At 37.6% G+C, this 24,873-nt stretch overlaps 1 protein-coding gene across 1 annotated transcript in view; it reads left to right on the forward strand.

Annotated features, from left to right (window-relative positions):
* Positions 1 to 23,871, forward strand: part of HAPLN1 (hyaluronan and proteoglycan link protein 1) — a 77,378-nt gene extending 53,507 nt beyond the window's left edge. Inside the window, exons 3-5 of the mRNA XM_082458223.1 lie at positions 5,659 to 6,030; positions 13,429 to 13,731; positions 15,943 to 23,871. Coding sequence (XP_082314349.1) covers positions 5,659 to 6,030; positions 13,429 to 13,731; positions 15,943 to 16,232 — 965 coding nt within the window. The 3' untranslated portion in view covers positions 16,233 to 23,871. The remainder of the gene's footprint in view (positions 1 to 5,658; positions 6,031 to 13,428; positions 13,732 to 15,942) is intronic.
* The last annotated feature ends 1,002 nt before the right edge of the window (positions 23,872 to 24,873 follow it).

Here is a 24,873-nt window from a genome sequence, read left to right on the forward strand (position 1 = left end):
ACTGCAATTCTGGCTACCAGCTTCTTGTGTGTATTTCTAGAGACACTTTAGGGAAAGTTTTTTGTTTATCTTTGTCAATTAAGTTTTCTGTTAATTTTTGTCAACCATTTTTTATATTTTTATTCCATTTCTGCTTAGTACATGCGCAGGTGATACGTGCACACGGTTCAAAAATTTTTAAATATGGGAGTGTACACAGTGAAAATATCCCAGGAGCTCTCGACCCAGACATCTACCTTTTCTTTCCACAGGCTACCATGGTTATTAGTTTCATGGGTTTCTAGGGATTCCTTCAGATATAGTTTATGTAAGTATACATATTTCTTTCCAAGTTACACAAATGGTAAGGAGCACACATATTCTTATATGTCTTCAGGTCAGCGTTTGAACTCCAGGTGAAAGCAAAGATGGGCCAGGGATAAATATAGCAGGATTTCAAACGCAAGTCAAGCAGTAGAGGGCAGAGGGCAGACATAGATCCTCCTTAAAGCTTCTTTCCTGCCCTCTTCAGGTCACCCTTCCTGAAGTGCTGAGTCACAGAGGAGAGACTCAGAGTCCTTACATTGAGGAACAGCTGGGCAAGAAACTAAAGCTCTGTCTCTGATAAACGAAAAGCCCTCTGAAAGAACAGTAAAGACTAGATGGAGAGAGGGAGGGGCAGTGGGGAGGGCCCTTGTAAACGTCTCTGATGCAAAGCTGACAAGACACAGCGGAATCAAGGCCACTCACTCATGGGAGCTTCTGGCTCCCAGTGAGCAACATCGGGAACAATGGGATTCACTCCAGTCAGAAGGAAACAAAATACAGTCGTCCCTCAATGTCCACTGGGGGTTCGTTCCAAGATCCAACTCCAATACCAGAATCCTCAGATGCTCAAGTCCCCTGTATAAAATGTTGCAGTATTTGCACCTAACCTACAGGATCATCCCTTATAATACCTAAAACAATGTAAATGTTGCTATGTAAATAGCTGTAAATACAATGTAAATGCTATGTAAATACTTAGGCAAGCAGCAAACTGAAGTTTTGCTTTTCAGAGCTTTCTGGAATTTCGTTTTCAAATATTTTCCATCTCTGATTGGTTGAATCCCAAATGAGGCACACACAGATATGGAGGGCTGACTGTAATTATAAACAGTTAAAGATTAATTAGTAAGATAATTTTTTCCTAAATTATGTATCCTGCTCAAATGTCATGTGTAAGATGAGAGACAAATGTCTAAATTATGTATTCTTTTTAAATATTGTGTCTTTAATATGTATCTTTATCTGTTTTTATAAAGTGTTTGCATTTTAGAGCAATATGGTATAAAGCAAGGGCAGGGGTCTATGTCTACTGCCATAGCTGAGCATAGCCTCCGGAAGGCATTAGTCTATTTCAGTCACAGACACTTATCACAGGCCAGGCACTATTTTGATGCTGGAGGAACAATATAACAAGACGTGGACTAGGGAGGCGGAGTGACTGTTTTCAGTAGACTGTGGTAAGCACAACGATAAGGATACAAAACCATCCTGGTTGCTCATCATCGGGCAGGTTGGCTACCCTAAAGGAAGAAACAGCTTCCAAAGTGCTAGTCTTACACATCTCAACCCACCAAAGTGATAACAAATGCCGCAAAAATAAGGAACCATCAGATGATGTTGGTAGAATTTTTTCTTGGGAGGGGAGTATTTTTTTGTCTTTGTTTAGCCATCTTAAATATATTCCTCAGTTTTCTTTGTTTGGGTTCTTTTTACATTTTATTGGTCTAGGAAATCCAAAAGTCTGGAGGCTCCTTCATTATACACCAGTGAGAAAGTAACCAACACCAAGACTGGTTATTTTGTACAATCCAAAAAGTTATTTATTTTTAAAAGACAAACTTTGACCCATAACACCTTTTTTTTTTTTTCTGTTACCTCTATTTATTTGGCAATGAACTGTCCCCCCCAAATGTTTAAACTTTTAATAGAACTAAGAACAATAGGTAATAGTCCAATACCATATTTCTAAATTGTTTTTCTGCAACTAATTGTTTTTGTCCTATTGTTTAAAAGATTTCATCTAAATTACAGAGTGATACAAAGATCAGTTTTTCGGTCATGCCATTGCTTTCATAATTTGGTGAAACTGAATGATGTCCTCTGGATTTCACAGCAGACTGTAATAATGAAGCCCTGCTGTTTCCCCTGGAGACAACTGTGGTCTTTGAAGTGCATCAAATCCTTTGTCACTGTCACTGACACTCACTAATAAAAATATGAAATTCCTGTAACTTACAGATTGAACTTTTAAAAAATTCAGTCCCCCTAAAATGAGCACATGTGTGCTGCTTGGTTTTCTCTAGTTAATATTAAAAAAAAAAAAAAAAAAGGATAAGCAATACTCATTCTGATGATCAAGGTTTATTTTTATCTTTTGCATTTGATTTGCTTTACAACTGCCCTGTTGATTGAACAGTTTTGACTTAAACATTAATTTCAAACCAATCCACATTTTTAACCCAATGATCAGATTACTCTAGACAAGACTGTGCGAAGTTTGCCATCAGCATTATAGGCTCCCTTTGTTCCTGCCCTCTACCCTCTCCCTCTTAGTGTGTTTCCTGGCTGATCCCTATCATGACGACCTGCCATAGGGAGCCAGATACGAATCTTAAGCTCAATGTTCTCATGATGTAGACCTGTCACTCAAACAGCTAAGCCCTGCTAGAGCCTGCAACAGAACCCAGGGCTCCTTACTCACTGGCCAGTGGTCTTTCCTACATCTTACCTGCTCTGCAACAGGCCACGCCCACCAGCAACGCTCAGTGCTGTATAATCTGCAGTGCTGAGCTTCTAAAAGCAAGCAAACTAATAAAACACATTGTTCTAAAGGCCATGTTGGGGATTTAGGTTAATGAACGTTAATGGCCCTCAGTCACTCAAAGTGTTACACATTACACAACTTTCTTAGGGTTCTTTGAATTTCAGCCAGGGCCTCGTGGCATCTACTACCTCAACACCCCAGTTGCCCCAAAAATAAGAATGGTGGAAATTTATACATTCTAGCAGGCTTGTTAGAAAAATTATTTTGTGGGAAGCCAATGGATTTTTGGTGTCTGCTTAGTTCTCAACATTATACCACATAAGTCACCATCTACGCAGACTGCTAGAGTATAAGTAAATAGTACCTAAAAAAAAATCAGAAGCTTATACTTCTAAAATACTACAAGATGATTTACAGTGAACCTCAGAAAAAAATTAGAAGTTTCAGTCTCTTGTACAAGACTTTTGATCTGTGCTTTAACTCTTTAATTTATAAAACACTCAGGCCTTGTATTCATTCTGGAATACCTTATGATTACGCTAAACCACACAATAATGTCCAAGTTTCCTATACAACACAGGTGGCATTGTATGTATTATTTTACTCCACATGGTTAAAAACTTTATAAGTAAGTGGAACCATGGAAGGTTAATATATGTCAAAATTATGCTCAATATTAGGCAGTATCATATAGGAGAAATACAGGGGAAAAACTATGCAGTAGGAACAGTTTGGGCCAGCCATTATTTTAAGTGCTTTATGTGCCTATCAGGTCAACTATACACAGTAGATATTATCTCCCTAATTCACACGTAAGGAAATTGGGGCTTAGGGCTTGCACACCTTGCTCAAGGATTCAGAGCTAGCAAATTGAAGAGGTGAGGTTAGAACAAGGTCTCTAACACATCAAAGCCCATGTTCCTAACTACCGTAACGCCCCTTTAGCCCACTGCATTTGGGCATTAGTTTTGACTTTAAAGTATAAAGCTTGAGAGAATCATGAAACTGCAACTTTTTGAAGGCCTCATGTCTTGTCTAAACTCAAGTCCCAGCATGGGAAGGCCCAGCTTCAGGCGTCCTCCCAAGGTAGTGGGTAGATCCATGTTCCCTAGGGCCTCAGGCATTGCTGAGCAGACTTATTAAACAGCACCTTTTCCTCCTCCCAGAAAGAAGATACTAGAAATATTTAGGAAGAACATGGATGCAGTCCCTGGGGATATTGCAGGGGGACTATTATACATAGGGTAGAGTTGGATACATTTACCTTTTATGTCTTATGAGTCTATGGGCCTAAATAAGAAGATAAAGAAGAGAATCGAAAGGAAATGCTTAATGAGCTGGATTTGTGATTCATTTTAATTAAGCCATTATCCTCTCATTTTATGATCTATTCAAAGTAGGGGCACTGATGGCTTTAAAAGTGGTTAAGCTGTTCAGTTTCTGAGGACTGGGGCTGACATAAATATGTTCATTTTTTAATATGAATTTTGATTGCTCTATGATAAAAATATAACCACTGTCTATTCTTGGACGCTTTATTTTAAAATCTGAATCCTACGTATGCCATTAAATAACTAAGTTTTGAGGTTTGTCTGGAGATGACTGGCTACTCCCCTGATGACCTGTGTACTATCGCTAATGATTCGTGACCAAGGTTTATTCAGAACCTCCAGCCTAAAGCAGGAAGGGCTGCTTGAAAGACAGCTTTGGCAGCCTTTGAAAGCTGTGTGTGGATGAGGTATGTGTGTCCAGGAATTCTTATATCGCTTTCTCATTTTCAAAGCTTGCACATCCTCAAGAGACCTTGTCAAGGTCAAAAGCGCAATGAGCGAACCAGGGGAAACCCCAGAGAAAGCCAAGATCTGAAAATAACAGCGGGCTCTCCAGAGGCCGACGGCTGTGCTAACTTGGCAGGCTAGGAATATCATGGGGCTCCCAGGAAGGCAATGAAGTCCTTGGAGGAGGGAGGAGGGAAGCGAAAGGGCAAGGCATGGCAAGGCAGAAGCAAAGCAAGAGGATTCTGTTAACCAAGATACAGCAGAAAGCAGGGGCAGCGGTGGGTTGGGGGGTGTAGAAGGAGATTTAAGGGAATAAAGAAACATAATTATCTGGTTAATTAGAAAATAAATATAACTTTGGATACATTTTTAACATCCAAGGTTTGAGGAATATATTTCAAAATCTGGAGTTTTTTAAAAAGCACTCATTAAAAATGCCTTTCTGATGTCTGGCCTTTGTGTGAAAATAATACATACATGTTGCTTGAAATGCTCCAGAACGGCATATCGCAGGTGTATATTTGAATTGAAGCCAGAGATGGAAGGACAATCTAATTCTTTGGCCAGAACAGTACAATGAAAGTTAATCATGTTGCCGTATACTTTTCCCAGAAATATAATACAGACTTATCGTATTAGAAAGCTCAGCTGGGGAGAGATCAATTTACCTAGCTTGAACATTTTGGGTTTATATTGATGAAATAGTTATGGTTCCCTGTCACTTCTCTTGGTCTTGTTTCTACATTTTTGATATTTAACTGTAGAAGAAAAATAAATAGAATTTACGATGACATCTTCAAACTTCAGATGACTATAGAGTATTATAGCCAATATTTCTCATTGATTATAATGCACATCCTTCCTTTTTTCAGTGGCTTAAAAGACATGACTACCTTGTAGATGCCCTCTAGTTACTAAAGGTACCTTTCTATGTGGTTCAAAGGAGATCTCTGCTCAACAATGCAGAGAAGCTTATCGCCAATGCTACTCTTTGTCAGATACCCCGTGTAGGTAGTATATTTCATATTATAAAAAAGTCTAAAAGCATATTAATGGTTCTTTCCTTTTTTTCTCTCTTTTCAATTATAGCAGAAAATGGCCCCCGTCTACTCGTGGAAGCAGAACAAGCCAAGGTGTTCTCACACAGAGGTGGCAATGTTACACTGCCATGTAAATTTTACCGAGACCCTACAGCACTTGGCTCAGGAACCCACAAAATCCGAATTAAGTGGACCAAGCTAACTTCAGATTACCTCAAGGAAGTGGATGTTTTTGTTTCCATGGGATACCACAAGAAAACCTATGGAGGCTACCAGGGTAGAGTGTTTCTGAAAGGAGGCAGTGATAATGATGCTTCTCTGGTGATCACAGACCTTACCCTGGAGGATTATGGGAGATATAAGTGCGAGGTGATTGAAGGATTAGAAGATGATACCGCTGTGGTAGCATTAGATTTACAAGGTAAGTATCTATAAATTATGTTAAACTTAGGAATGATAATTAATCATTGCTTTTTTTTTTCATGACAAGTAATGTCTAATGGTTACCACAGTGCTGATGTGAGAAATCAGAAGTCCATGTAAAGAATGTTTTTCTGTTCTTTTGTAATCTACAATCTATGATTCCAGCTTTCATACTTGAAATGTACACACAATGGTTATATGCAAATTTGAAGCTATTTGCAAGTAGGAGAAACATGCAGTGGAACTGAATTAACAACATTCAGAAACTGCCTTATGCCATTCAAAATTTAAATCTCATTACATAGTTATTAAGAAATTCAGAGTGGAGGCTTTTTTATTATGCTTCTAAAATTAACTCAGTTTCAAAATAATGGCAAGTTTTGTGAAGGACATCTGCTAACTAAAATACATTTAATTGTATTCTGTAAAATAACTGTGAAAACTTAATTTAACAAAAAAGTAAACTCTGGATTTATTTAAATATTCTTGTAAAGAAGTAATTTGTCTTAATGGTCCAGAGTCTCTTAGACACTGAATACCAAATGGTCAAGGCATTTTGTGGGGGGAGTTTTATTTCTTAAATATGTAATACATTCAGTAGGTTCAAAGATCAAAATGTATACAAAGCTAAACAATAAAATGTATCCATGCCATCCTGTCTCCCCTCTGCCCAAAGCCCTTTAGGCCTCTCCTTAGTTTCTCATGTATCTCAAGACACCCTTTATTCATGAATTTCAGTGTTTCTTTACAAGGAAGGATGAACTCTGGCTGCATTAATAGAAGACTTTCCTTCCTTATATAAACTATAGGTGTGTGTTTGCTAGAAGCTCCTTTCACATTCTAGGCCAGATTTGTGGTTTTTGGAAAAATATGTTTGGCGCACTAGCACTTCATTGAAGATGTGACCTTCTGAATCCCACATAGTGCCTCACATGCATGCAGATTTATTAGCTTTATGTATCTGATACATTGCTTGATGTTGTAAAGTTCATTTTTGTGACCTTCTCTTGTCTCTCTTAGTTGTAATTCTTGGCTCCTGATTGCATGCCACCTTATACTTTGAGATTTTATTGATTCACTTTCATATCCATGAACATTGGCATTATTCAGGATGAAAGAAGCAATTGGCTTAGAGAAGACAGTCAATCATCAAATATTAATTGAGGGTCACTTTCTTTTATCAAAGAGGCATCAGGCACTGGACGCTAGTAGTATCAAGATGCTTATGTTAGTCCCAGCTTTGTCAGTATATGTTTTGTAACCAGAGCAAGTTACTTATCCTTATTGCACCTTGGCTTCCAATCTATGAATAATAGGTTGAACTGTATTATCTGTTAAGTTACTTTTTCTTAAACTTAAGTAATTCACATGGCATATTTATTATCTCCCTACGCTTACTTAAAAATACATTTTAAATAAATAGAAACCAGTATAACTTGCCAGAAATAGAAGGAAACCATAAAAATAAGTACAGTGAACATAAGATATTTCTAATTATAAATGGATACATACTTGCTGATGGCTTTGAGCATGAAGCCAGCTCTCCCTTTTCTTGAAAAGCAGATTTAACACGTGTTACAAGATAATACACTCTATGGTCAAACTGAGACTTCCTTTAAGACACAATTAGAGGTGTTGAAGGGGAATTGTAAGAAGAGTAATTTTTCTTGTATAGGCCCTGCACTCTCCCAAATCTCCATGTTTTCCATGCTTTCATAACACTTCTCTACTGTATAGCACATACGTATATGAGCTAAGTAAATGTGTCCAAGAAACCAATTTAATTGATAAATATTTTTACAAGTGCTGTTTTGCTATCATGAGAAACAAAAAAATTCCAAATCATGGTTCCTTTCATTCAACAATCTTACAGTCCATTAAAGGTTCTAAGATACTTTCAAAAGTAAGTACTTTAAAATAAGGTAGAATTTGGTAAAGTAAGTAGGTAAAACAAGTTGCTCTAATCATATGCATATTTATTTTGCTCACTTTCAGTAATGTCCCTTCACAGCTGAAACTTAGGGAAAGCTCCTTTTCTAAGGTAACATGGCTAGGAGTAAGAGCTAGGGCTAGAATTTGATACCAAGGGCACTGAATGAAGTCTATGCTTTTATCTACTACGATCTGGGAGTTTGCAGGAAGGAGAAAGTTTCTGTTGGGGGTGAAAAATGGAGGTTTCAGAGAGGCAGTGGTGTTTGACAGCCTCAGTTCTTCTGAAGTTTTCTCAAGATTCTCAAAGGCCCCAAAGTTATTTGGGAGGTGACCTAGGGACTGTCCTTTGGTCATACTTCATTTCTTGGTGTGCCCATTCTCACTGCAGAGAATGTTTTTCCATCCTTCTTGTGTACTATAAAAAGGGCAGAAGCAGTCATTACCCAGAGGCTCTGCCTTGAAATAACTGACATTTCCATATTTAACATTATATACATGAATTCATTTCTGAACTGGAGAAAATATAATCCTTCGAGAATAAGATCAAAGGGACTTCCCTGGTGGCACAGTGGTTAAGAATCCGCCTGCCAATGCAGGGGACACTGGTTCGAGCCCTGGTCCGGGAAGATCCCACATGCCGCGGAGCAACTAAGCCCGTGCGCCACAACTACTGAGCCTGCGCTCTAGAGCCCACAAGCCACAACTACTGAGCCCATACACTGCAACTACTGAAGCCTGTGCGCTCAGAGCCTGTACTCCACAAAAAGAGAAGCCACCGCAATGAGAAGCCCTCGCACCGCAGCGAAGAGTAGCCCCAGCTCTCCACAACTAGAGAAAGTCGGCACGCAACAACAAAGACCCAACTCAGCCAAGAATAAATAAATAAATAAATTTATTTTTTAAAAAAAGATCAAAGATCAACTCTACCCTGAGCCGTCCCCTTCCACCCCCAGCTATGATGTTCTCAGAGCACTGTATACAGATTTCCATTGTAATTCTAAGCACATTTTGTTTTGTAAATATTTGCAAATTGTCCGTCTTCACCTGCTAAATAGGCTCTACTTGAGGCAGTCAAGTGCCAAAACAAAGTCAGTGCTCAGTAAATAGTTTATAGGTGAGTGAATGTTTGATACAATGGGCTTATACTTTCAAATACAAAAAAGCCTGCATGCAATGGAAGGCGGTGGAAAGGAAGAGACATTTGATTGGGACCATGAAAGGTGAACCTGGTTCTTTCAAGGGGTAGAGAGCATGACAAAGCGGGAAAGAGGGCATCACAGGTGTGAGGGAGAAACTCTTCAAAGGCCAACATGTGACTAACAGATGCCACAGACAGTCAGCAACCACCTTGACTGGTTTAAGGCTCGCCATGGCAACAGGGTGGGATAAACATTTTTAACTTTTTATTATAGCCAATTTCAAACATTTGGAAAAGTAGAAAGACTAGTATAATGAATCTCTATATATCACCAGCTTCAAAAAATGTCATGATATAGCCAATCTTATTTTATCTTGCTTTATTTACTCCCACCCCCAATGAATAGCTTTCAAGAAAATCTCAAGACATTATTTTATCTATATATACTTCAACATGCAATAAGAACTCATTTTAAAATAAAATTACAACATTTTAATTATAGAATAAGATCTGAGGAACCTTGATTGCTACCTGAGGATAGACACTGGGAGGGACTTGACAATTTCCACCTAGTCTGGGGTAGATGCTCAAGGTGCAGCAATTATATACGTAAGAGTTTGAAGGCTATGATAAACCACATGTAGCACAAGAGATACCTTGTGGTTATCACTTACTAGCTCTTATTCCAGGTCCTGACCTTTTTCCATTACCAATTACATCCTTATAGAGGACCATCTACCAATCAGCAAGTTTCACTCAAGCGCCTTGTCAATCTTCTAATATGCATAAATAAGACCAGGGAAGCGTATCATTTTGAATATCATAATTAAGCTGCCTTTCCAACTGTAATTGTACAATGCCTTTAATCATATTGGCCCTTTAATACCAGATTAAATGCTATGTGCTTCAAAGAATTTTCCCAATTAGAAAAATATCATTCTTCTTCAAGATGCCCAAATTGTATGGTTTGTATTTATAAGATTTTATTCTGTCTTGGATTCAAATTTATATATCCATAGTATATATATCAAATCATGGACTCTTTGCAGAAAGAGGTCACACTCCAAACTCAAGGTACCCTGGAGTACTGAGTGCAATGCCTTGCTCTTAGTTGTGTTTTAAGATCTGTTTTTCAAATCATACTGATTTAAAAAAAAGTAAACCCTTTTGAAAAACTGACCTACATATGAGTTGGAATTAGCTGTGGAAACACAATTTTTTTTCATATAGAATCTTGGATAGGGTAAAGCCCTCTGATTACTACCAAATTACCCACACTGCTAGAAACAACACCCAGCAAGAGACAAGCCTTATATGAATATAACAAGGAGAGTGTCACTAGACATTCATGAGTAGCCCAATACAGAATTCACTTGCGCAATCAATAAACATATAGATATGATATGGAAAACATATTTGTGCTTCCAATCTTCCACTGTATTGGTCTTCCATTGATGAAAATGGGGCCAAATACACAAAAATATAGTCTGAGAACTTTTAGAAACAGAAAGCTAATTTCAGATATGTACATAGCACTGAAAGGTATTCTGAGAGGCACTGAAGAAGGTAAAATTGTTCTGCATGGTCTCTACCTTTTTATTACTAAAAATATTTACTTTGTGGAGTTACTGAAATTTCCTTAAGCTTTTATATGTACCATGGCATGAAAACCTTTCCTATATCCAACAAATTGATATTTGCCAACCACTAGGATGAACTGGCCTGTGCAATTGTAAGTCTTAAAGAACGTGTTTTTAAAACATTTCAGTTGACTAAACTACCCACATCATTTGATATTATTCTTTTCCATGTGAGGTATCTTGCTTATTAATCCCCTTTTTAGTGATGCATACCAGCCCTTCATGGAAAAGAGCTTTTGCTTATATTTTGACATATAAGTATAAAATAATCATACTTGGAAAATAATCATATACCTTTCTTTCTCACCCATGAAAGTTTAACTTTTCTTATTTTTGTAATGCCGGATGAAAGCAATCACCATTTGCTCCATAATTCAGCTGTAGGAATTGCACTTTTTTCCACAGAGCCAAGAAGGTTTCTGTAATTATAGTCTTAGATGTTGACATCTTAACTAGCTGAAAGTAAAATGAGCAAATAAATAAAATACTAACAAACATGCAGTTCCAGAAATGCCCACACTTGCACGAAACATTTGATTGTTGAAATGTATGCACCAAATGTGTACAATACAGTGAAACTTTTAAAACGTTGGCGGGGACACAGAAATTGACCTTGATTTACTTGGAATGTGTTCTTTCCAGCCTCACCAACCATTTATTAAAATCTGCTAAGTAAATCTTTTGAGTTACTATAAGTTGATTGTTCATTCTTACAATTGAAAAATAGTAAAATTTCAATATAGGGTTTCACTTTGACTTTGAGTAATGATTGCATGAAATTATGTTAAATTTGAAAGGAACTCAGAAATATATTACAATGGATTTGGAACTGAATCAAACGTAACTCAGTGGTTAATCAAGGACAAATTACTAAAGAAAAAAATTTCACAATGCCTATGGGAGTCCACCAAACACAGTCTGGTGAATTTAAACTGAGAGGCTGTCTAGGTCTTTAAAGTTATTATAAATTAAAATAGTCTGCATAATCCACTGTTACCATCTTGAGCTATTTGAGAAATGGAATTCAACCTAAATGGTTGAATTTAGGTTTAGATACTTTGAGATTTTCTCTCACTTAAGGTCTAGCTGCCAAGGAAACCTCTACTGGATAAATTAAATATTTTCCTTTTCACTGGCATTCCTGGGGTTGCTGAGAAAGAGGATGGAAGGCACGAGGGGGCAGGGAGCACTACAGCAGCTCCTTCCCAGTGCTGACTGAGTCTTAGCTGGATGCTGGGCACAGCCCTTCTTAGAAGGAGTCATCTTCAGGCCTTCCCCACCTCCATTCCGCCCACTGCTGCAGGGGGCAAAGGCAATGAAGGGAGTCTTTTCCTCCTTACTTTTGGCTCCGATTCAGCTTACAGATCCTTCAGCCAAGAACCTGAGAAGGCAGGATGAGATCAGGAAGCCTTCCTGGATCTCTGCCTCTAGTGGATGGTGCCAGCTGGACTGCCCTACAGGGACAAACGTGTCCAGCAGAGAGACCTTCAGTGGATGTGACTTGATTTAGGCTACTGAAATTTCTTCTCGTAGAGTCTTCCAGGACAATTTCTAAAAGAATACATTTCCTGTGTACTGGTTACACCATTAGTGGGTTGTGCATCCATCTTGTATGGGGCCTGCAGTCTCATAAAATAGCACATTTGGTATAATCCACCAAATTACTGCATCAGCAGTTTTTTACATTCCACACACTAAAATATGAATTATTTTTAATTATATTTAAAAATTCAAGGCAAAGCCTTGAATAATCACGCGAAATTAATTGTCTTTTAGCAACCATGGGGGAGACATTTTGATACAGTGGTCCTTCATAAAGTCCAACAAATGATGCAACTTTGCTTTCTTATGATGCAATCCTTATCCTTTAAAGAAACTGTGCAGAAAGTTGTGAAACAGCTCAGTCACCTCCCATGATTATCTGACGGAAAGAAATGCTTTTGGAAAGCTGTTGCATCTTCCCAAAGTCAAGTGCCAAGTCACAGTGTTTACATATACTAAGGGTTTTTGTCCTCTAAAATATTTAATCCTTTGGCAATAACTTTGACAGATGTCTATTTTGTAGGACAAGCTTCTGGAAGCTTTTTTTTTTTCTATTTGCAATAAAAATGTTTTTAAAAGCTTAGTTTCAGTTTGCAATACATGAATACGGAAACTGAAAAATAGTAATGGAAACATTTAAAAAATGAAAGCTCTGATTTTAGTCGCATTGTTCAAGGACAGAATAAAATAAGATTAAGAACTACACTAAAAGTTGAAACAGATAAGACAGCCACAATGTTTTTTATGGAAGTGCACTGTAAAAAGTTACCTTATTAATATGAAATAAGACCGCTTAATTATGTTGTTGTCAGATATGCAATAGGGAAGTTCTCAGGGAGCGCTATTTGGAAACTATAATCTGCAGACGAATCGTTTCGGAAAGAGAATTGTGAGGACTGAGCTGAACTCTTAGCAAAAGAGGTAAATCACTGAAGTTACCGGACCAAAGAGCTAACTGTGAGATGCTCAGAGCTGAGAGGTTGTTTGAAGGGAAATGGGACCATGAGAAAACACTGCAAGTGGAACAAAAACTGCTTCTTCATCTGATGGAGAGTCTATTATGTTTTTCCCCACTCAAGTGGGATTTGCTCATAGTTCTTACTATTTGTGCCACTAACGATTCCTTGCCTCCTCCTTTGGACAGGTGTGGTATTTCCTTATTTTCCACGACTGGGGCGCTACAATCTCAATTTTCACGAGGCACAGCAGGCTTGTCTGGACCAGGATGCTGCGATCGCCTCCTTCGACCAGCTGTACGATGCCTGGAGGGGTGGGCTGGACTGGTGCAATGCTGGCTGGCTCAGTGATGGGTCTGTACAGTATCCCATCACAAAACCCAGAGAACCCTGCGGAGGCCAGAACACAGTGCCCGGAGTCAGGAACTACGGGTTTTGGGACAAAGATAAAAGCAGATACGATGTCTTCTGTTTTACATCCAACTTCAATGGTAAGATATTAACCATACTGCCTTGTTTCCTATCCCAGAGACCAATACATACTGTGATGTGACATTAAACTTTTAATCTTACCTACTTAAAAAAAAAAGAAAAAAAGCTTTGAAGTGTTGCTCCAGATATAAGAAATTCTGAAATGTCATAATTTTTTAAAATCCACAGACATCAAGCAAAAGTACATATTTCCATGATTCTTTGGTTTTATTGCATCCAACTGTTATTATGAAATAGTTTAACTGTCACGTTGTATGGAGTCTTTTTCTCACTGCCAAAGGTGATGCTGCCACCGGGTGCCCTCCATGGGATAGAGGCCTCTCCACTGAAGTAAGGATGGCATCTGTGTCATGGTCTTCTTCTCTAAATTACAATGTCAATTTATTCACAGATGATCAGCAAAGCTTAGGATAAAGAGAGAGAATTATCTCTCTGATAAAGAGAGGGCTCAGGATAAAGAGACCTTTGCAAGAAAATTAAGTAGAAATAACATTGGAGGTGAAAGCAGAAGTGAGAGATCCAGGTTGTATCAGTGCTGATGACTGACTCATTGAATGCGACACAGCTCCCAACCCTATCTTGCTCCTTCCAGAACCAGTGACGTAACATGTAGGGCCCAGTGCAAAATGAAAATGTGGGCTCCTTGTTAAACAATTATTAAGAATTTTAAGGGCTTCCCTGGTGGTGCAGTGGTTGGGAGTCAGCTTGACAATGCAGGGGACACGGGTTCGAGTCCTGGTCCGGGAAGATCCCACATGCCACCCACACGCAGCGACGGAGACCTGACACAGCCAAAAATAATAAAATAAATAAATTAAAAAAAAAAAAAAAGAATTTTAAGATGACACAGTAAAGCATTAAATCACACGTGCGGCCCAGTGTAACTGTACAGGTCGCAAACCCACGAGGCTAGCCCTGGCCCCATTATTTTATACTTCAGGTGCCTGGTGACATGCTTTGGCAAAAACAGCAAGGGATCAGGGATCAACAAACTTTCTGTAAAGGGTCAGACAGTAAATATTTTTGGCTTTGTGGGCCATATGGTCTCTGTTGCAACTACTCCACGTAGCTTTGTATGTTATAACACAAAAGCCGCCATGAACAATATTAAACAGATGGGTGTGGCTGTGTTCTAATAAAACCTCACTGGACCCGTGCGCTGTAGTTTGCCGGCCTCAGCTACAGATGATAGAACTAACCCTCTTATTAATGTTCCCGTGACGGCTGCCCTTTCTCCAAATCATATCCTCTTAGTCTAGAAAGAACTGGCAAGCATTAATTTAGACTTCAATAATCTGTATTTAAAGAGAGGCAGGAGGGGGTATCACATTACAATGTGTAATCCGGTTAGACAGTCTGATTCTACTCTGCCTGAAACTAAAAGTCTGAGAAAATCTTGCACTGATCGGTATCACTTTAGTCAGTTGATGTCATATTTTATACATTTCATGCATATTTGATACAAATTGAAGGAATCTCAGTAATTAACACAATTGAATTAGTGGTTGAGACTAACTTGCTCTTTCTTGTAAAATCAAGCAATGGTTAGGTGTCAGAGCTCCCACAGAGGGAAATTGAAAAAAATAACTAACTTCATCCTCTTTGCCAGTGAGTGAACAGACTGAGTTCACATTCTGAGTCCATATTATTTATGGCAAGTGACTTCCTGTACGTTTTGCATTTTCATACTGTAGTCTTTGAATAAGAATAATGTCTTATTGATACCTGTAATGAAAAGGACTTGAGGGCTTTTGATTATTTTTAAATGGACTTTTCTGTCAGGAATGTTTTTTGATCCTTTCACATTCAAATTTTGCCTCTCTAGAAACTTGTGCTGGGCTTCAGTCTTGCTACAGCTAGAATTTAAATAGCTCTTGCTTTTAACATGGAATTCTGTCTTCTCTAGTGCCACAGAAGGGCCCTTTTTGCCACTAATTAGCTAAAAGAGACCTATCTGTCATTTCCCTTTTCTTTTTTACAGCTCTAAAAGGGCCATGTCTGAACACACATTAAGGGGCAAGGAAAAAACTAATTTAATGGAGAGCAACCTAGGGGCACTACATTTAACTGACAATCCTGTGTTTCAGAACCTTTACAGACACTGCTCTATATCCCCCTTCATTGAGAAACACTTCCATTTGGGGCTCCTTCCACCTCTGTGGGGCTGAGCCACAGACAGGCCCACTGACCCTCTCTCCTTTTCTCCGCAGGCCGATTCTACTACCTGATCCACCCCACCAAGCTGACCTACGACGAAGCGGTGCAGGCTTGTCTCAATGATGGTGCTCAGATTGCTAAAGTGGGCCAGATATTCGCTGCCTGGAAACTTCTGGGATATGACCGTTGCGATGCAGGCTGGTTGGCGGACGGCAGTGTCCGCTACCCCATCTCTAGGCCAAGAAGGCGCTGCAGTCCTACTGAGGCTGCGGTGCGCTTCGTGGGTTTCCCAGATAAAAAGCATAAGCTGTATGGTGTCTACTGCTTCAGAGCATACAACTGAGCGTGCCCCTAGAGCACGTCAGTTTTAAAGTCATTAAGAACATGTGAAAGGTTTTTTTTTTTCAATATGAACTCATGCAAATTACCAAAACTGTGATAACCCTTTTTTACTTACTGTAAAGTCATTTTCATAAAGACCAATTCATTAATTTGTTTTTGTAAAGCTATCATTCAATATATATTATAAATTAATATAATTTTAAGGGAAGCACTACATAAGGAGGCTTTAGAGCCAAACCGTTTAGGCTACACCATCCCAACGAAGTATCCTTTCAAGATCGGGGCATGCAATAGCGTAAGGATTGCTAGGATTAAATTAAAGAAAGTAAAGCTACTCAGAGTAGCAGCTGCCACAAGCACAAATTTTACACATTTGTACAATTTTGAAATGCACTACAATAAACAGATTAGAGCAACAGATTTGAAATACAGGCTTCTTTACATAAACTGAGATTCTGAGAGGCTGCACAAAACTTAGTTTCACAAGGGAACAATCTACACTTTTCTAAAATATTTCAAAGCTCCAAAAGACAGAATTATTTTACTCTTTAAAATCCTGCCTTTTTGACCAAAAAAAAAAAAAAAAAAAATTCTTATGGACTCCAATGTATAATAACAAGCACAGTTAAAACCCCTTAATAATCCCATTTATATGAAGTATGAAACTAAAATAAGCAGGTAATATTTAACCAATGAGACTCCTACCTTCTTCTAATTAAAACTACACATGCCTGAGAAGAATTGTTTTATCTTTTGAGTAGCTTTACTGAGTTATATTTAAATTCTAAGGGCCGTTTGCTAAGCAGCATTTAGCATCTACTCAGGGCAGTTATATAGATAAACTGCTGGACAGAAAAATTGTAAAATTTAGCAGCTTGATTTTATGTTAGCCTATGAAATGTTATTGTCCTATAAAAATAACTTTAAAATATTTAATATTTCTTTATTTACATGACATGACAAAAATTTAAATCATAAAAGGAATGAATTACTATACTTGTCTAACCAAGAAATAAGAACCCAACTTTAAAAATTCTTATTATTCCTATTTGTATGTATACTAGAAAGCCCAAATGGTGCCTGTGTTTGGGGAAGAAAGTCAACAAAGTAGTTTTAAACCTCTCTCCATATAGAAAATGTGGTCAGTGATGTCACTTTTCTTGCTGATCATCATTAGGCTTAAATGAAATGCTGAAGCTGTCATCAAAGAGTTTACACTAAAATCTTCAGGGCTTTAAATGAAAGGGTAAGAACAGCTTCAGGAAAACAATTTTCCCTGTTAGCAGCTCCAATCTTAAATAAAGCTCGGTTTTCCTATATTTTTATGACTGTTGAGACCCCACAGGGACCAATATTTGTATTCAAATTACATTTCATGGTTTCCCATTGTTTCACAGTGAGTTCTAATAAATGGGATTTAGTATAATAATCCAAGTATGACATAGCTCGTATGCTTTCATGAATGTTTTTATGTAGATTTTCCTCCCATGAACATGAGTAAATAAATCTGTTTCCTGAATTGATTGTGGTTGCATTCAAAGCTCTGTAATAATTCTAATAAATTTACTCTATAAATGTAGAATTATGTGTGTGGAAGGTATAGAACAATTGGAATTCCATGAAATCATAACTATATGCATACATTATCTAGGCAGAATATTATAAATAAAAGTAGATCATTTCTTCCACCAAAAGCATATCTGGAAATTTTCAGATGCTTTCATATTAAAAGATGAGAATGTATGCATGCACAGTTTTACATTAGGTTGGATATGCAAATTGTACAAAAAATATAAATCCAAAGAGATTGTGAGGTTTAACTCAAACACTGCTAATACAAATAGAACTCACACTTCTAAATTAAAAATACCTGAATGGTCTAGGAGAAGATGAATATATTATTCAAAGAGGGACTATCTCCAAAATAGTGACTCTCGTACCTCAAATATGGGGGTTAGCTCATTGGAGGAAACCCATACTTGAGTGATTATTACCCACGTTACAAGAATCTTATTGGAATTGCAAGTGGGAACAAGTTTCTATTGAAGCAGATATATAATTTTCAGTTATTGCTGCAGAACTCTACCTTTATAATATTAAGCATAGTAGCATTTCTTAACTTTTGAATACTTACTAGTACAGGAATTGGTGCTGATAAAAATCTCTGGAGTGACTGTTAGCTGATTAAAATCTATACTGACTGCACACCATTTTTCCATGCTTGTAAAAAAATATATATATATATGTCTTAAAAGAATGAGTACTGCTGGGCAGAATTTTTATCTTCTTCTGACTTCCCCCAAAGGACCAGAGTTCCCATACCTTTTTGGACTCCTCCTTGAATAAGAGTTTCTTTTTAATGTTCTTATTTTGCCATTTTCCACCAAATGTCTATTTTCCTACTTCATTCCTCAAGATATCTCACTGAGAATGTCTGAAAAAGAAAGGTTATCCTAACACAATTCCTAACAGAAAGTCGGTACAACACCGGTTAATTCAGAAAATTGCTCCTCAGACTTGGGTACCAAGAGTATCAGAGGGATGAGATGGGAGTCTGGGTTAGGAAATCTTTTGATCATTTTGTCCATAATTAACACTTGGCCCGTTTAAGGAACAAAGTATATCTGCACATTTCACTGACTCACCTACATTGGAAAACCTAAACAAAAAGAAATGATTCATATAAAAGACAGTATAAGAATAAAAACAAGTTAGTCATGTTAACACTGGAAGCCATCTTTTAATGACTGCTGCCATATTTTATCACAGTAATTTCTAGTCAAATATGGTATTTGTAAATTTAAACTTTCTCTCATAGAAAGGGGGCCGGTACCTGTTAAAGTTTTATTTTATGCAATAATATAGTCACTTATTATTTTGGCAATTAGAAGTAGTCTCAAAGGAGATTCCAATTTGGTTGCTGGCAGCCATACTGGGTTTCTTGATTTCAATGCTCCAAAGAATATGGTGGTCTCAAGGAGTAGCTGACCACTAAAGAGGAAAGGATGAAAAGGGAATTACCCATCCATTCTCAGCATAGAATGCATCAAGAATGATCGTTGGATAACTGACACAGTTGTGTTGAGAAGTTAACTGTATCATAGCTCACTACTGCCAGCACAGCAATGATGTACAACGAGAGAAATGAAAAATACAAAAGTCATTAAGCCACCTGATTAAAAGGAAGTCAGTATTTCAAGGCATTTAATACCTACCGAGTACAAATCTGAGGAGAAGAACCAATCTGTATTACAAAAAAAAAAAAAATGTTTTCATTTTCTGTAAGATACAATGAACTGGTAAACAAACATTAAAAGTCAATTTTGTGTTACTGCAGTATCTCTTGATTCTTCTGAGTTATAGAATCTTAGCTATTTTTCTTTGTGTCAAACTCTATAAATACATTATTTCAAGAAAAGACATTTAACCCATCCTTGTTCTGATACATTTGAGTTCAAATTGTAAACACAATTGAATTCCCATTTCCTATATTTTGTAAAGTTAACAACAACAACAAAAAGGAGTATACCTGTGCTGTTGTTAAATCAGCAATAGTACTATCCCCAAATCTACTGGCTTTTTATATGAGTCAAAGTACAATTTATTTTGTTCACCAGGTCAGCAATCCCAGGAATCTGTGATGTCATTGATTAGATTTACATACTTGAGATACTGTATGACTTTAATTAGTAGTACTGAATTAAAAAGAAAGGTTTTAATTTTCTTACTAAAGTCCTTCTCTCTAGCACTTTACACTCCAATGACAAGGAACATATTTTTCAATATTTCCATTCCTTCCTGAATTTTCAACGTGGAAAACAGTTTCTGGATATTCCTGGTATTTAAAAATGGTTTCTTGGGTGCAAGAGTCTCTTGCTGATGCAATGACTTGAATGCAAGCACACCTAAAACAATTTGGGTCACTGACATTCAAACAGAAAAATGTACTTTAAAATGTTGCCCATACTTATTTGGAATACACTGAACAACCTTGGAGAAGAAAGTCCAAGGATAACATGAAATTAAATCATCTTCTTTTAGTGTTTAAGTTCTCACACAGATGAAAGCTATCACCTTCACTTTTCCAGCAAATCTCTTGTATTATTAAGGCTAGGTCATATACAAACCTGCTTGGTACTTATATTGAAGGGTCCTATGGGTTTTCATAGTGCTTAAATAAAAACAAGTTCACTGTTCAGATGTGATGGCCTTGGTTCCCTACCAAGTGACAAGGCTTAATGCTAAGACTATTCTTGAGTAGAAGCGACCCTGTCCAGGATGGTCAGATATGCAAGGATAGTTATAAAAAAAAAACCTCAAGCGTTACATTAAAGCATTATTGGGTAGTATGATTTCTTGGGCCCTTCATTTAGGATTATTTAGGGGCAGAGCTTAAGATGGCTCTGAAGTCTTTGCTTCTCTATAGGTGATATATTTAGGAAACTGACAGCAGGCTACTCGCTCCAATCTTAAGGAGGAAATTCACTGCACACACATTTTTTTTTTCACTAAGAGCAAACAAAGCTTATTTATTTTCTCTATATTTCTTTCAGGCCAATAAAGTTTTGTCACCTCCATAGCCACTCATCATCTGAGACAACTTGGGTCAGCCCAGAGGGTAACTCCATGTTTTTTCTGAAATCAAACAATTTTCCTTCTCAGCTTATCTCTGTTCACTGGGGTTGTCCAGTTTCACATGCCTCAGCTATAAAAAGATGGCTCTTTCATTCAGTTGGTATCTGACTACAGCCTGAGGTCCGTTTATTCAGGAGAGTATTCCCAAGGTGGACAGAAAGCTTAGATTCTTCATTTTCTAACAATGAAACTATTGGTTTGATCAACAAATGTAAGATTCTTGGATGGGGATAGAATTCTAAGAATACCGTGTTCCCATATTTTTCTTTCTAAGGAAGGAGCCCGATTGCCAGCTCTTCATCCTGCTTGAAATATCTGGGATTCTTCTGTTGTTGTTTTAAAATTTTTTTAATGTTTCTCCCTTTGATTTTAGTCAATGAAAATCCTGCCTGCCAAAACTCATATATATGTAGAGAGCAGAAAAAGATAAAAAGCAAGAGAGTTTGAGGTTTTAGTCTTTGAAAGGCCCTTCTTTGAAGATACTGAGAATCTTGCATGTGAATCTGAAACAGAACTGCAGAACCACTCATTTATTATTCTGATAAATAAACATATTTGCGTGTAATGACTGCTGTGAGCTCAGGGGAAAGATAAATACAGTCCTTTGTGGCTCTCCCTGTACTTGAGGTCTGCCAAATTGAACATCCTTGCTCCATGGGAAGATACTTATTCCTGTGATAGGAGCCAAATTTCAAGCAGCTGAGAAGCAAATTCTGCTTTTCTAATTGAAAAAAAAATTTTTTAAAGCCAACCTTTCAGTTCAATATACATAAAAATTCAATAATCTATCAAAGCAGTTATAAGCATATTAGAATCAGCTAGGAAGTTTTAGGAAAACTTTGAGGCCTGGGTCTCTTCTCCATAGATCATGCTCAAGGGTACAACCTGGACATCAGGATTGTTTAAACCTTCCCCCACAGACCCCTGGTTAATTTTAATAAGTAGCCAGGGTTGAGAAACACTGGTCTTAACAGACTTAGGAAAAACCAAAGCCATCCCACTGATACATGATTGGATTGATATTTATAGTTCACAATTAAAAATAATTTTTAAAAATAGTATAATTGGTTTGAATTTGATCAAACTTAGAAATTCTTCCAATGTAAACATTTAATTCATTTGAGTTGCTCTTTTTCTTCTAGTAATAGTTCCCATTACATTAGCAAATGTGTTGTAATAAGCTATTTATCTGCCTGCCTGCTCTACTATTGTCACTTCTGTAAAAACTACTTTAAACCACATGTATCCTAATATCAAACTCTTCCCCATCTAAAGTACCAAAATCCCAAGGCTATAACAATAATTGTGTAAAACATTTTGGGGACAAGAATTCAAACTCCACACTGAAGCCAGTGGCTTCTGAGATTTAGTTATCTCAGGAAAAAAGACCTATGCTCACGGTGAGCTTTACACTACAACATGGGCCCTCAGACCCAAAACAAAACAAAACGAAACAAAAAACAAGCTAACACAATGCTGGTAAAATAGGGAAGAAAGATAATGACAATTACTCAAAATTCAAACATTCTGGGAAAAAATACTGTTAAATTTTATAATATCATATTTTCCATTATGTATGTGAAAAGGTCATGCATGGTTTTTGATAAAAATTAAGTCATCATTACAGATATTAATTAAACACTTGCTAAATCAATTAATTAATTGATTCATCAATTCTAGTAAATATAAGATGTATGAACTATGTCATTAATAAAGCTATAAGTGATTTCGTAACTGGCCTATGAAGCTGACAGAGCTATCTGAGTCAGCTGCAACTCACCTTGAGGCAAGTGAAAGACTTGAACAACACGATTTAATAATAAATTAGCTTGAAATGTCCTTTAGCCATTCTTCAGCTTCCTTAGTTTCCTGGCCCCTCCAGAGAGCACAGAGGCCAATGGTCTAGAATTCACAGAGGGAGTGGGACCTGGCCCTTCCTTCCCTGGCTTTAGACTAACAAAGGAAAGACTAGTGGCTCAAGGCATGGAGGCTTCCTATCAGAATACTGCCTGTGCAAAAAGAAAGCATAAAGTTCTGTTTTGTATCCTCCCCACCAAGAAGAAAAATTTTTAATTCTAAAGAAAAAAACAAATTAACTAACAGTTAATAACAAATTAACTGCACTAAGGTGCACTAACAATATAACAGTTACCTGCCACCAAAAAGATAGAAGAAATTGTTGAAGTATGACAAATCCCTTGAGAACTGGCTCCCTATTAAAGGGTCATTGGAGGAAAGTTCAGGCATCAGGGTCTGGAGGGTTTGATAGGAGAGCACTGCTCAGGATGAACTTTGGAAACTTAGAAATTCTCAAAGCAAAACATAATAACACTATCTAGAGACTGCTGCCTAATGCCTTAGATAGTCTGTGGAAGAAAGTTATCCCTGTGACAGTGGTCTGCAGAAATGCCCTTATCTTACTGACCAAAGCACTACTTCACAAGTCAATTTTGACATGTAATGTAAATGAACCACTTCCAATTTTGTTTGGAATAAAGCAAAGATAAATAAAACACTGAAAATATCACTAAAGCTTATTGCTACTTGAAATGTAAATATTTATGTCTCTTCACATATAGAATTTTTTAAAAACATCAAAAATTTACAAGCATATAGTATTTATCTGAGGCTATAAAACTTATTCCCTTCCATGCAAATACTCAAAAATGGCAATTAAAGAAGTTGTGGGGGCTTCCCTGGTGGCGCAGTGGTTGAGAATCTGCCTGCCAATGCAGGGGACACGGGTTCGAGCCCTGGTCTGGGAGGATCCCACATGCCGCGGAGCAACTGGGCCTGTGAGCCACAATTACTCAGCCTGCGCGTCTGGAGCCTGTGCTCCGCAACAAGAGAGGCCGCGATAGTGAGAGGCCCGCGCACCGCGATGAAGAGTGGCCCCCGCTTGCCGCAACTAGACAAAGCCCTCACACAGAAACGAAGACCCAACACAGCCATAAATAAATAAATAATTAATTAATTAAAAAAAAAAAAAAGAATTAAAAAAAAAAAACAAAACTATTAAAAAAAAAATTTAAAAAAAAAGAAGTTGTGTGTTGTCTTTATGATCTCATCTTTGTGCAATTTATTAATACGCATAGTAAAGCCTGGAAGGATATACACTAACATACTCATAACATAAAAGATATATACTAACAAACTCATAACATAAAGGGGTTATCCTTTTTCTTTCTACCTCTGAAGTTTCCACAGCAAAGGTGCATTATGCAAAAATTGTTTAACAAACTCATCTGCCATAATATTAGTATATTTTCACTGGAGTCTAACAATTTCCAAAAAACTTGGAAAAAAGTATTCCAGATTTGATTCTAAGAATTCCTGCCCACTGTGCCATCCTCGATTCCAGGTCTGCCACTATAAAGCCACCCTGGCTATCTCTTGGTGCGGACCTGAATCACCTGCACTGCATTTCAAGAAGTGCCGTGCGCATTTTGGATAAAATGATTCTTTACTGTGTGGGATTATCTCACCTTTCAGGGCACTTAACATCCCTCACTCTTCCAGCCACTCACTGCCAGTGATTACTCCCTTCCAATCAATCTAATAACTCAAAACACACCACACAAGTTTCCATACATACTCAAGATAGGCAATACTGCCTTTTTGGGGAACAGCCTGAGTTTTCTATTATAAGGTGGATGATCAGAGTAAAAGGAGAACTAAAGAAACCAGTGGAACTCAAGCCCCAGTGGAGCTTTGCTACATCTGCTATAAGGTGGGCACAACCAAGCTCCTGCCTTAATATCCACCCGAGCTAGATGAGTGTGCTTTTCCCGAAAAACCAGCCACCTCTCAGGTGTTCAGTCAAGGTTGACCTTCTCCAAAAAGCCCTGGAATATTTTATTCAACTCTAATATCTTATCGGCAGTGGTCCATTTATTAATGACTGAGATAAGGAGGGAAATAAACTCATCTCAGCATTTATCCCATTGGTTAAGGTTATTTGCTGATTAAATGTGTTAAGTGCTTCTAAGGGTGCCTGGCACTAGTAG

Source organism: Balaenoptera physalus, assembly GCF_965194825.1.
Source record: "Balaenoptera physalus genome assembly, chromosome: 3".
NCBI lineage: Eukaryota > Metazoa > Chordata > Mammalia > Artiodactyla > Balaenopteridae > Balaenoptera > Balaenoptera physalus.